Source organism: Trachypithecus francoisi, unplaced genomic scaffold (assembly GCF_009764315.1).
Source record: "Trachypithecus francoisi isolate TF-2019V2 unplaced genomic scaffold, Tfra_2.0 Lachesis_group3, whole genome shotgun sequence".
Lineage (NCBI taxonomy): Eukaryota > Metazoa > Chordata > Mammalia > Primates > Cercopithecidae > Trachypithecus > Trachypithecus francoisi.
The window spans coordinates 68,282,589-68,297,040 of record NW_022681468.1 but is presented as its reverse complement, the minus strand read 5'-3'; the positions used below and the strand labels follow the sequence as shown (position 1 = coordinate 68,297,040).

General features: G+C 36.7%; 1 protein-coding gene across 3 annotated transcripts in view; it reads left to right on the top strand.

Moving 5' to 3' along the window:
• Positions 1-14,452, top strand: part of MIPOL1 (mirror-image polydactyly 1) — a 373,501-nt gene that overhangs the window by 93,526 nt on the left and 265,523 nt on the right. For all 3 annotated transcript variants that reach the window (XM_033188223.1, XM_033188225.1, XM_033188224.1), the window contains one exon: positions 609-738. In XM_033188223.1, the coding sequence (XP_033044114.1) occupies positions 609-738 (130 nt within the window). The remainder of the gene's footprint in view (positions 1-608; positions 739-14,452) is intronic.

The following is a 14,452-nucleotide window of genomic DNA, read 5'->3' as shown; positions in this document are numbered from 1 at the left end:
TTTGAAACTTGCTATTTTTGCCAGCATTTTGTTTTTGAGATTTGTCCATTTGTCCATAGTCAAGTCATTTTAAATGCTGGGTAGTATTCCATTCTGAATGTAATTTATTTATTCCTATTAATGTTGATGGACATTTGGGTTATGCCTAACCTTTTGCTGTTATAAGCAATGCTGCAGTAAGTATTTTTGTACATGTTTACATTTACATATGTGCATGAATTTCTCTAGGCTACATATCAAAGAGGGGATTTGCTAGGCTAGGCCTGTCTTCAACTTCAATAAACGTTGCCAAATTGCTCTTCAGATGGTTGTAGAAATGTATCTGCCTATCTGCAATATGTATGAGAGTTTTCTTTATTTCACAGGCTTACAACATTTGCTATTATTAGACCTTTAAATTTTTGCTCTTTTTAGGGGTATGAAGTGGTATCCCAGTTTTGCAGTACCTATTATTAAAAATACTATTTTCTGAATTGATTAATTGATACTAATTCAGTTTAATGAGTATTTCTTGCAATAATAATTACTTATGGCTTTTATTTTTGCTAAAGGTATACATTCCTCCTTTATTTTCTATGATTGATTGTTTGCTTTATATATTTTGGTAGCTCTGGTTGAAGAAGTGTATTTTGCGCAGAAGGAACGTGATAAAGCTGTTATGTCTAGACTGCAATTAGCCATTGAGGAGAGAGATGAAGCAATTGCACGAGCCAAGCATATGGAAATGTCTCTAAACATGTATGTACACTTTTAAAACTCTGTATGATATTAGGAACACTTATAAAAGGTATGCTTTAGGTGGTAGTTACATATTCAAAAGTGTGACTCATTCTTAATGTGTTACCCTAGGAAACTGCATATCTCCAGTCTTTTTCTTTCTTTCTTTCTTTTTTTTTTGAGTTGGAGTCTCGCCCTGTTGCCCAGGCTAGAATGCAGTGGTGCAATCTCGGCTCACTGCAGCCTCCGCCTCCCGGGTTCAAGTGATTCTCCTGCCTCAGCCTCCTGAGTAGCTGGGACCACAGGCACTTGCCACCATGCCTGGCTAATTTTTTTACTTTTAGTAGAGATGGGGTTTCACCTTGTTAGCCAGGATGGTCTCAGACTCCTGATCTTGTGATCCGCCCACCTTGGCCTCCCTAAGTACTGGGATTACAGGCGTGAGCCACCATGCTCGACCTTTCCAGTCTTTTTCTAAAACCTTTGGCATGCTAGTTTGCCTGTCAGGAATAGCAGTCAATTTAAAAGAAGAAAGAAAGAATTGCACGTCACTCTCAATACAATTACTTTCTTTATTTCTTCATAGTTTTGTTGTTCCTTCATATGTGACTCCTCTTTTTATTATCTCCTCTTCTCCTCATTATCACTTTTAAAATTTATTTGAGCCATCTGAGTCTTTCACTGCTCTCTGCTTAATATCCCTGTTCCTGTTCTTTACTATTTTTTACTTGCAGTTTTTTTAGCTTTGGTTTTTAAACTTGAATGATACTTGAATAGGGTGGAGCCTAAGAATCTACATTTTTTAAACCAACCCAGGTGATTCTGATAGATAAATGATGGACTACACTTAGAGAATCAATGCCCTAGAAATATGTACTTTTCAAATTCTAATGTACAATCTAATCACTTGGGGGATCTTGTCAGAATGCAGATTCTGGTTCATTAGGCCTAGGTTGGGACCGGAGAATCTGTCCTTGTAACAAGCTCCCAGATGTTACACATGATGGTAGTCTAAGGAATATGCTTTGGTGGAAAGGCCCTAGAACATCTAGAAATATGTTACTTGTACAGATAGATAGAATCCACTAATCTAATATTTAATGTTCAATCAGCATACTTATGGCATGTTTACTTTGTCCAGTGTTGTAGTAGGCTCTGTGGAGGAATGGAGTAAAGTGCTAATTAAAACATGGTTCACTGGGGAGACAAAAAGCCATGAATAATTAATAATATGTGTTCAACTTGTGATTAGGTAATATTTGTTTTTCGTTTAGATTAATGATTTCATTTTTTTGAAGATTGATAGGCTCATTGTAGACCATTAAACTCGTTTAAAAATAACAAATAAAGAAACAAAAACATTCACCTAAATTCCACAATGCCTATTCCAAAATAACCATCTTTATCCATAGGGAAACATTATTTCAAACATTTTCTCTTATATACTTAAATATCATTACCTAGAAGGATAGATGGCTTGGGGTTGATTGGAGGTAGCCATAGAATTAATTGGATAAAAATCAATTCATTGTCTACATGTTGTATTTGAGAAGCAGTGTAATGTAGAGACTAAGAGCACAGATTCTGAACCCAATCTATCTTTGAATATTGTTTCTGCTGCTTCCTTGCTGTATAGCGATGGACAAATTACCCAAAGTCTATAAGGCTCAGTTTTTTGGTCTACAAAATGTATATAATAGTGCAGGTTATGAGGACTTATACAGGTTGTCATAAGGACTAAATTACTTGTTGACTATATATGTATATATTAAAATATTGTATATATATAATTAAAAAAATATATATATGTATGAGTTGGTTGTTTGTTTAGAGACAGAGTCTTGCTATATCGCACAGGCTGGAGTGCAGTGGTGTAATCAGAGCTCCTTGCAGACTTGAAGTGGGCTCAAGTGATCCTCCTACCTCAGCCTCCCAAGGAGCTATGACTACAGGGACTTCAGGCACATGCCACCATGCTTGGCTAATTTATAAAGTTTTTTGTAGAGATGGCATCACACTGTGTGTCCCAGGCTGTTGTCAAACTCTGGGCCTCAAGCGATCCTCTCATCTTGGCCTTCCAAAGCCCTGAGATTACAGGCATGAGCCATTGCACCTAGCCAAATCACTGAATATTGAAAAGTACGTGGCTCATAGTGGGTGCTCTGTAAGTGTTAACTTGAATTTAAGAGTAATAGTCAATTGAAGTGAAATTGAAGAAAATTTTGAACTTCATCCAATATTTTCTCTCAACAAACTATATTTATTTTCTAAACACTCTTCTAATAACAAATGAGACTGAAAAAAAGGTGTTGGAGTCATCAAATTTTTTTCTTTTCTTTTATTTAATATATATTTATTTTTAAAAATTGAATAGAGCCGGGGTTTCACCATGTTGCCCAAGCTGGTCTTGAACTCCTGGACTCAAGCAATCTGCCTGCCTCAGCCTCCCAAAGTGTTAGGATTATAGGTGTGAGCCACCAGGCCTGGTCAGAATTTTCTCATTTATTATTTCAATTGAAAATATCGTGTGACTCTCAGGTATGAATTGACCTTAAAAGAAGTTGAAGTAAAATTAATATAAGTAGAGAGTTTATTGGGGCCAAGCTTGAGGAATTCACCCTAGCCTCGGAGCTCAGATTCACATTGCTCTGATATACACTTCTGTTAGCAGGAGTTAAGGATGGACTTTTATTAATTGTTTTCTTTTTTTAAGTTTTTAAGGTTTGTTTGTTTTTTTTTTTTTCTAATCACGATGGAGTCTTGCTGTGTTGCTCAGGCTGGTCTCAAACTCTTAAGTTCAAGCAGTCCGCCCACCTTGACCTCCCAAAATGCTGGAATTACAGGTCTTAGGCACAGCACCTGGCCAGGAGTGAATTTTTAAATGCAAAAAAGAGAGAGAGGGAGTGGGCTGATACAAAGTTTGTCAGGAACTATATTTACTTTACAAGAAATAACATTAATTAGTGATTGGCTATGCATTGTTAAGCTATAGGGTATGGGTCATAGTGTCTGGTTTGGCATTATTAGGTTAAATTATAGCTACTTGTAGCAATAGCAAGCAGTTTCAAGAGATGAATACAGGCCAGACATGGTGACTCACACCTGTAATCTCAACACTTGGGGAGACTGAGGTAGGAGGATTGCTTGAGTCCAGGAGTTCAAGACCATTGTGAGCAATACAGTGGGACCCTGTTTCTACAAAAAAAAAAAAAAATTATTTAAAAAATTTAGCTTGACATGGTGATAAATGCCTGTAGTCCCAGCTACTTTATAGGCTGAGGTGGGAGGATCGCTTGAGCCCCAGAGATGGAGGCTGCAGTGAACCTATGCACTCCAACCTGGGTGACAGAGCAAGATCTTGTCTCAAGGAAAAAAAAAAGATGAATACATAGCTCAGAGGGTGGCAAGTAAGACATGATTGCAGTCTCATTTTCATTCTTTCTGGGCCTGATAATTAAAAGGGCTTGCATTCCTCAGATAAAAATTATTTTCTCATGTGAAAGAAAGAAGCACTTTAAAACTCCGCTTTTTTCATTAAGAATTTCACATTAAAAAATCTGTAAAAGTTGTATTCATTTCTATAGCCATGTTAGTTTTTATAGCCAAAGTGTGCCCTGTTGTTTAATCTTAACTTTAAAAGGATTGAATAATCATTGCTGGAAGTTTTATCATAGATAGCATTTTTATCCCTGAGTTTTTTATTGTGAGGAATCACTGGGTGCGTCAGTGGAAACAAAAACACAAACTCAACGTGCTTTTTTCTTTTCTCTTATTCAACACAACAATCAACACAGAAGCCTTTTTTGACCAAATGTGTAGTTATTTTCCCCACATACCAAGTAAGTAATCAGTTCTGCAGTAGACACCAGCTGGGTGTCCTCCAATTAAATTCTGACACTATCTACCTGGAGAAAGCATCAGATCCCATAGGTTGAGGGCTCAGTTCCACAAGACTGGCCCTGCTTCAGACACAAATCGTTAAGTCCAGGCCTCTGAAACTTCTGACTGACCAGCTTCAAGTGAGGATTCATACTGTCCCCTCTTTGGGTTCAATTAATTTGTTAGAGCAGCTCACAGAACTCAGGGAAAACTTACATTTATTATAAAGGATATGACAAAGGATATAGATGAAGAGATGCATAGGTCAAGGTATGGGGGAAGAGGTACAGAGCTTCCATGCCCTCCTTGGGTACACCACCCTCCAGGAACCTCCACATGTTCAGCTATTAGGATGCTCTAGGAATCCTGTCCATCTGGGTCTTTTATGGAGACTTCATTACATAAGCATGATTGATTAAACCACTGGCCATTGGTAATCAACTTAACTGCCAGGCCCCTCTGCAGAGGTTGGGGATTGAAGCTCAGAGTCACAACCTTTTAATCATGCAGCCTTCCTCATGACCAGCCTCCATCCAGAAGGTATCTAAGGGCTGCCAGCTATCCGTTAATCATTAGCATACAAAAAGACATCACTTTGGAGATTCCCTGTAGGTAAGGAAAGGAGTGGGGGAGTGGAATGATGACCAAGTATTTATTTCACAATATCACAGCAGGTGAATGAATTTCACTTTCAAAGGAAGAGCTCATAAATACCTTATTCTCTGATTTAACATGCTTCAGATTGGCTGTGTGTTATCCTTGTATTCAAGTTTTTTATAAATATAATTCTTGAGTCAAGTATCCTTTTATTCTAAACATTGTAAAAATGTTACTCTCTTGTCTTCTGTTATTGTTTGCCTGAAAAGAAGTCTTGAGATCAATCAGATTCCCGATCCTTTGTGTGTATGGGTTTTGTTTGTTTGTTGTTTGTTTTTTGAGACAGAGTCTTGCTCTGTCGCCCAAGCTGGAGAGCAGTGATGTGATCTCAGCTCACCACAACCTCCGCCTCTGGGATCCAAGCTATTTTCCCACGTCAGCCTCCCAAGTAACAGGGACTACAGGTGCCACCACACCTGGCTAATTTCTGTATTTTTAGTGGAGATGGGGTTCCACCATGTTGGCCAGGCTGGTCTGGAACTCCTGACTTCAAATGATCCACCCACCTCAGCCTCCAAAAGTGCTGGGATTACAGGCATGAGCCACCGTGCCTGGCTGTGTGTGTGTGTGTGTGTGTGTGTGTGTGTGTGTATGTCTGTCTTTTTTTTGTCAGATACCTGAAGGATTCATCCTTTATTCTTAAAGTAGGGCTGAATCAGGGCAATTGTGTTCATCATTCTTTAATAAGGTTTTGGGGACCACAGCATGGTTTTCAAAGGATTATTTGATTCTTCCTTTATTTCATGGAAATTTTAACTTTTTTAAAAAGCTTAACTTTTATTTTAAGTTCAGGGGTGCATTTGCAGGTTTACTATATAAGTAAACTTGGGTTTTGGGGTTTTTTTGTACAGATTATTTCATCACCCCAGTATTAAGCCTAGTATCCATTCTTTTTTTTCCTGATCCTCTACCTCCTCCCATCCCCCATGCTCCAATAGGCCCCAGGGTCTGTTGTTCCACTCTGTGTGTCCATGTGTTCTCATAATTTAGCTCCCACTTGTAAGTGATAACATGTGGTATTTGGTTTTCTGTTCTGGCATTAGTTTGCTAAGGATAATGGCCTCCAGCTCCATCCATGTTCCTGTGAAGGACATGATCTTGTGCTTTTTTATGGTTCCATGCTATTATTTCATGGAAATTTTACTTTCTAAATAAGTTTTTTTGTAGAGATAGGGTCCTGCTGTGTTGCCCAGGCTGGTCTCAAACTCCTGGCTTCAAGCAGTCCTCCCTCCTTGGCCTCCCAAGGTGCTGGGATTATAGCTGTGAGCCATCACAAATGGCTCATGAAAATTTTAGGTCTACAAATGTTTTGCATTTTAGGTTTTCTACTTTAGAGACTCCAGATACACTTATATGGGACATTTTTGTCCTTATGTGTTATCTATTCAATAATGATTAATATTTTAATCTGCTTTTGCATTCACTGTGATGATTACAAATCTTTCCTTTATGTTGGTAATCCCAATTGTCATTGTTCCTTTCCATGGTCTTTCTAATTAATGTATGTAATTTTTATTTATTTGTTTATTTTTGATTCTCAATTTATTTCCTTAAGTTTTATATTTCTCTTTTCACTTTATTGTTTGAGCCCCTTCTCTTTTATTTTATTGAAATGATTTTCTTTTCTTTTTCTTTATAAAATGCCAACCATGGGTAGGAAAATTTTCTTCTTTCCCTTGTGTCTTATTTCATTCATGCTGCCGCAATAATAGAATACCTGAGACTAGGTAATTTATAATGAACAGAAATTTATTGGCTCACAGTTCTGGAGGCTTGAAATCCAAGATCAAGGTGCTGGCATCTTTCAAGGGCCTTTTTGCCGAGTCATCACATGGTGGAAAGCAGAAGGACAAAAACAGGCAAAAGGGAGCTAAACTTGCCCTTCTATAATGACATTAATTCATCCCGTAAGAGAGGAGCCTAGTGGCCTAATCACCTCTCAGAGGTCTTACTTCTTAATACTGTTACCATGGCATTTATTTATTTGTTTGTTTGTTTGTTTATTTATTTATTTATTTATTTATAGACAGAGTCTCGCTCTGTCTCCCAGGCTGGAGTGCAGTGGCGCTATCTCGGCTCCCTGCAAGCTCCGCCTCTCAGCTCCCTGCAAGCTCCACCTCCCGGGTTCATGCCATTCTCCTGCCTCAACCTCCCAAGTAGCTGGGACTATAGGCGCCTACCACCACGCCCAGCAAATTTTTTGTATTTTTAGTAGAGACGGGGTGTCCTTGTGTTAGCCAGAATGGTCTCTATATCTGGATCTCGTCATCCGCCCGCCTCAGCCTCCCAAAGTGCTGGGATTACCGGCGTGAGCCACCACGCCGGCTGGCAATTAAATTTTAACATGAGTTTTGGAGAGGACAAACATTCAAATCATAGCACCTTGGTTTATGTTTTCTTGTTTTATTATGAACTAATTTCTTTTGCATGTTTTGTGTTGTATTCGTGGTGTATTCACAGTTGCCATATCATTTCTTTGCATCTTGCTCATATTTGAAATGGCAATTTTGTCAAAAACTTTTAGCAGAACATAATGGTACAAGTGAATTTTCCTTAATAAACTTTTTTTTTTTTTTGAGAAGGAGTCTCACGCCTCGCTTTTGTCGCCTAGGCTGGAGTGCAGTGGCATGATCTTGACTGACTGCAACCTCCGCCTCCCGGGTTCAAGCTATTATTCTCCTGCCTCAGTCTCCTGAGTTGCTGGGATTATAGGCACCTGCCACCCCCCCCCCCCCCGCCTACTTTTTGTACTTTTAGTAGAGACGGGTTTTGCCATGTTGACCAGGCTGGTCTCGAACTCCTGACCTCAGGTGATCTGCCTGCCTCGGCCTCCCAAAGTGCTGGCATTACAGGTGTTAGCCACCATGCTCAGCCTCCTAAACATTTTATTTTTAGGCCTGTTTGCCTTCTTTGAGCTGCCATTTCTTGGCAAGGCATTGCTCTTGCTACCTTTCTATATAACCCTAGGGCAATGGGATGGGAATGGAGTTTGGTAAGACCTCTCTGGGACTGTATGCTCCTCTTGTGGGAGGTTCTGTCCTCTGCTTATGGGATTTTGTTTGGTGCCGTACATTAAGGGTTCATGCTATCTGGTCTCTCTATATGTATCCTAATTTCATGGGGATATTGCTTTTGGGCTTGTATTTATTTCAGTATTGTAGTAAAACATGGCCAGCCTTGATTCTTGCTTCCTCTGTATAGATTCTTAGGTAATACAGGCTTTTCTTCATGAAAAATTTTTGTTAGTTTTGTCTTGGCTGTCTACTTAACTCATTCTCAGATTATTTCTAAGCTGTGTGGTATCAGTGAAAATTTCTGTTTTGTTAGCTCACTGTCTTCCCAACACCTGTTTCATAGGTAATCTAGCCAAAATAATCATCTCTGCACCCTGCACTCCCTCCCTATTTAAAAAAATTACTACATGACAGCCTACTTTCTTTACCATTTGGTTAATTTGCATATTCTATTCATGTAGCTAAATGATGGGATAAGTAGACTTGGGTGTTCAGATTTCACTGTGCCATCTTTACTTGGAATTCCAAGTTTTTAAAGATTTTTTAAAAATTGTAGAGTAGTTTTAGATATCTAGAACAGTTGTGAAGATCGTACAGATAGTTGCTGCCTAATCCTCACCCATTTTCTCTTATTGTTAACATCTTACGTTACCATGGTACTTTTGTCACAGGGGAGAATTCAGTATTGTTACATAACTATTAACTGAACTCTATACTTTCTTTAGATTTCACTAATTTTTCTTAAATATCCTTTTTATGCTCTAGGATCCTAACCAGGATTGGATTTAGTTTGTATGTGTCCCTAGCCCATCTTGGGCTGTGACATTTTTCTCTAACTTTTCTTGTGTTTTAAGACCTTGATAGTTTTGAGGCATATTGATCAAGGTATTTTACACAGAATGTTTCTCAATTTGGGTTTTTCTCATGGTTATGTTGGGGTTATGAGTTTTTAGGATGAAGACTACAGAAGTGAGTGCCATTTTTTCACATCATTTCAAGGCTATATTCTACTGATTGGATTTACTACCAGTAATATTAACCTTGATGGCCAAGGTATGGTTTGCTAAGTTTCTCCACTGTAAAGTTACTTACCTCCATTCCTTTGTTCATACTCTACTCTTTGGAAGCACATTACTAAGTACAGTCCATACTAAAGAATGAAGATGGGAGGTTGTTGAGCTCCACGTCCTGCAGGGGAGAATATTTACATAAATTATATGTAACACTTTAATACAGGAGATTTGTCTCCTTTCCCATTTATTTATTCAGCCATTTGTGTCAGTATGGATTCATAGGTGTTCATTTAATACTTTAGATTATAATCTAATACTATGTTATATATGTTGTTGCTTGAAATGTTCTGCCTTTGTGGATTGGAAGCTCTTTCGGGTTAGCTCCTATATTTCTTTGACGTGTCCCCATTCCTTTCTGTCATTTATTTGTTTTTGTTTTGAGACAGGGTCTTGCTCTGTTGTCCAGACTGGAGTGCAGTGGCATGATTACAGCTCACTGCCGCCTTGACCTCTTGGGCTCAAGCAGTCCCCCCACCTCAGCCTCCCCAGTAATTGGGACTGCAGGCGCTCACTTGGCTAATGCCTAACTAATTTTTAGAAATTATTTTAGAAACAGAGTCTCACTGTATTGCCTAGGCTAGTCTCAAGCTCCTGGGCTCAAATGATACTCTGCCTCAGCCTTCCAAAGTTCTGGAATTACAGGCAAGAGCCACTATATCTGGTCTCTTCTGATTTTTGAACATTTTCTTTTTGGCATGACAGAAAGCTCCAGGGTCACCTTGTGTAAGGATGTATAGAGCTGTGCCCCTCCAGTAGATTCAGTCATTCCTCCAAGGAACTCTAGATCCTTTTATTAGAAAATAGTATTAGAAACCAAGATCTGGGTGTGAGGTGTGCCCTTTGTTGTGGGAGTATGACTGCTTCTAGACCATTTCCACAGACAGAGTAGGATACACATACACACACACATACACACACGTGTATATATACACTAACTGATGTGTACACACACATCTCTTATTTATACACCTATCCATTTGTATCTATATCAAGCTGAACATAAGTTCACACTGATGTTCTTAATTCTAATCCATTACCATACTGTTTATTATAGCCTTCCCCTTTTGTTCATCTGTAAATTACTCTACCCAGTGGTGACAAAACTGGCCCCCACCAACCACCATCTATTATTTGTTGAAACCCAGTATACATTATAACTCTTTCTGAATCATTAACATATACCTCCATGAGAATTAACTTTAGCAATGAGAATGTACTATGTATACTTCTTTTAGTGTTTAGTTTTATAGTTTCAAGACACCATTTTCCAAAATTACTTAAATTGGCTCCTTCCTCTGCCCCACCTCTTTAAGTGAGTTTAGGCCATATTTTTTAATGTAATTAGAGTTATTTATCATAGTCTGCATTCTATCCTAGTGTCCTTTGATCTCCTAGTTGGTTTCCTTGTGTGCATACATTAAGGTTCACTATGTGCTGTAAATATCTGTGGGTTTTGACAAATGTGTAGTGTCATGTATCCAAATTAGTTCTGCCACTTTAAAATCCCCACTGCTTCTTCTACTCAAATCTTCCTCGCTTCCCAACTCTGTGGCAACTACTGACCTGCTTTCTTCCCCTGACAGTCTTTCCTTTTTCAGAATATCATGTTAATGGAATCATACAATATGTAGACTTTTCAAACTGGCTTCTTTCATTTAGCAAAATGCATTCATGTTAATGCATTAATTTATATTATGTTCTTTTTTTCTTGTTGAATAGTATTCCATCGTATGGAAGTATCACAGTTTTTGATTCATTCCTTTGTATAAAGGATATCTTGGTTACTTCTATTTTTGGTGATTTTGAGTAAAGTTGCTCTAAGTATTCATATACAGGTTTTTGTCTGGACATACGTTTTCAAATCAGTTGAGTAAACCCAGTAGCAATACTGCTGAATCATAAGTTAAATCCATGTTAATTTTACAAGAAACTGCCAAATTCTTTTCCAGAGTGGCTATACTAGCAACGAATCAGAGTTCCTGTTGCTGTATATCCTTCCAAGCATTTGGAACTATTGTTTTTGTTTTGTTTTGTTTCTTATTTCGGATGTTAGCCATTCTAACAGGTGTGTAGTAGTATCTTAGTATTTTTATTTGCATTTCCCTGATGACAGATGATATTGAGCATCTTTTTAAATGTTTATTTTCCATCTACTTATTTTCTTTGGTAAAGTGTTCAGGTATTTGGATAGTTTTTCAAATTGGATTTTTTTTTTCTTATTGTTTAAAAGAGTTGTTTATATTCTGGATATAAGTCATTTATCAGATATGTGGCTTGCAAATATTTTCTTCTAGTCAATGTCTTGTTTTTCTGAGTCTCTTAGTGTGTTTGGCAGAACACAAGTTTTAAATTTTGGTAACACTTAAATTTTGGTAACGTTAATTTTTTTTTCTTTTGCTTATGGACATTCTTATATTCTACCACCATTTGTTGAAAAGTCTGTCATTTCTACATTAAATTTCCTTTGCATCTCTGTCAAAAATAAGTTGACTCTTTATCTGTGGGTTAATTTCAGAATTTACTGTTCTGGTTCATTAACCTATATGTTGATCCCTTGATATCATTATCACATAATGATAGTGAGTCTTGAAATCAGGTGGAGTCTTTGAACTTTGCTCTTTTATTATAGAATTGTTTTAGCCATTCTAGACACCCTTTTAACAAAATTTCAGTAGTATAGTCATTAAAACTTTAGAACTCTTCTTTGGAGATTTGCAGGTATAATGTTCATTTTATCACGCACCAAGCATGCAATTTATGTTAATAAATTTCGTTATATAAATCAATCACTGATTTTATTCATGAGATTTGCTTCTAAAAAGATTTTTATGCTTTTAAAAAATCAAATTGACCTTCAAAAGACAACAAATCAGTTTTTCGTAAAATGTCACAACTCTTTGGAAATAGGTATATTCATGTTTTATAGATGAAAAAAGCTTAGAGGGCTAGACTACTTGGCCAAAGACTCACAGTCAGTCAATTACACATTGTCAGAATGTCTACCTCAGATTTACACAGGCAACTCAAACTTAGCATATCCAAAATGAAACTTATTAATTCATTCTTAAAACCTGATCCTCCTCCTTAATCCCTTATCCTGATCAGTGTTACAACCATCTTCCTACATATCCAAGCCAAAGCTTCTTCCTCAGAACTCCTATTAAACTGATCTCTTATTTGGTTTATTCTGTCTCTTTAACTAAATATTTAAATTGAGCCTATCATTCTTTCCTGTTTTTTACCCTTCATTGCATATCTACTTTAATTTATACATATATTTGTTACAGTTTTTATTAAAGTATATTGAAATTAGTGTTCCTTGAGACAGAATCTTTTTCATTTTGTCTTTTAGATCGTTAGTATTAAGGGAAGAATGGGAATGGGAGAAAAGGAATGCATTCAATTCTCAGCCTTTTCTTTTAATTAATTAATTCATTCAGTAACTATTTATTGACTATACTGTGTCAGGTACAGTGTAGTTGCTGGGGACACAGCATTATGGTCAAATTGACTTAAGTAAATAAGTAATCATATAAATGCTTAAAACAATTAATTAACAGTTAATTTAAAGAAATTTTTGTTTCCTAGAAACAGCTTATGAGAGGGACTCCTTCTGTATCAGAGTCTAGGAGTTCAGGTAGGGGGAAGAGTCAGGGAAGGCCACACATACCAAGCAAGAAAAACAACAGCAACAAAGAATATTATGTCAGCATAGTATCAGATGGTTTGGTGAGGTTCTTTTCTCTTCTGCTGAATCTATAGGTTCTGAACCATCAAGAGTGTGTTTTAGACTACATCTTGATAACAGGACCAATACATAACTGGTTTTGCTTGACTAAAAGGTATATTTGGGGGCATCTAGTGTATGATAAAATTGTATAAATTGTTCACATCTTTTTTGTAAAAATTCCTAATTTCTTGCTTCCTATAATCTTCAGATTCTTTGTTGTCTTTTTTCTCTCATCTGCTTTGCTACTTCTGATCTACGTTGTATCCCTGTTACAATGTCTGCTTTGTCTTATTCTGCCTCTCTCTGCTTTTCTTTACCCCTTGGATCGTTAATGTTTTTTCTGTTTCTTTTTTGGCTTTTATCAAAAACTAGGGAAAAAAATAAAAAAGAATTCAAGTTAAAATTGCCTAAATATACGTACTCTTATACATGTTTGCATTTGTATACTTCAGCTTTTCAGATCATGATACCTTTTTTTTCAGTCTGTTTGCTATTGTTGGTACTTTTTAAACATGTTAAGTGTGGTGGTGTGTAGAAAATGAGAGAGAATAAAAGCAAACAAATCAGAATTTTCTGATTAGAATAAAAGCAAACATTATAATTTTCAGAAAAATTTGAAATTTGTTTATCATTTGAGGTCAATGTTTGGCATCTTAGGATTGAACAAGGTGAATGACTGTAGTTTCAGAAAAGAAAAAGGTGATATTGACTGATTTAGGGATAAATCAAGAAATGCGACATTTCACGCATGGATCTTTTCACTTAGAGTGCAAGGATGTCAGTCAGAATTTGCATGATATAGGAAATCAATTGAAACTTGAGCCCATAGACATTTACTTCAGCAAAATTCTTACTAATTATCATGACTGTGTCAAGTTAGACTATTACAGGCATAATGTAAAGTTTACAAAAGGTTGAAATTCTTTTGTCTAATTGTAAACCTCATATTAATGAGATATAATTTATAGTTCATCAGATATATTTCATATAACACCAACTATTATTTTAAGTCTTTATTTAAATCAGTAAAGTGTTATGTATTGTACATACCACTAGTAAACCTTAGTACCTTCCCCAAAGTCTTTTTAAACAGAAAATTAAAGCCATGTATAGCTGCTTCAAATCACCTCTTTTCTGAAAAGACAAGTTGTCTAAGTTTTGTGTTGTTTCAAGTGACACAGTATGAGATATACTTATTGTAGACCTGATTTTCATTTTCTGAAAATTATTTTTGTTGATTCTTAATCTTTAGATATTGAATGATTTAGCTTAGAAAATTATGTCAAATATTTTAAATTGGCACTTACGGTGCATTAACATCAAAGATCTAGTCTCATTTTCCAACACTCTGTATCAAGGATTTGCAAAGTAAGAACTTATGT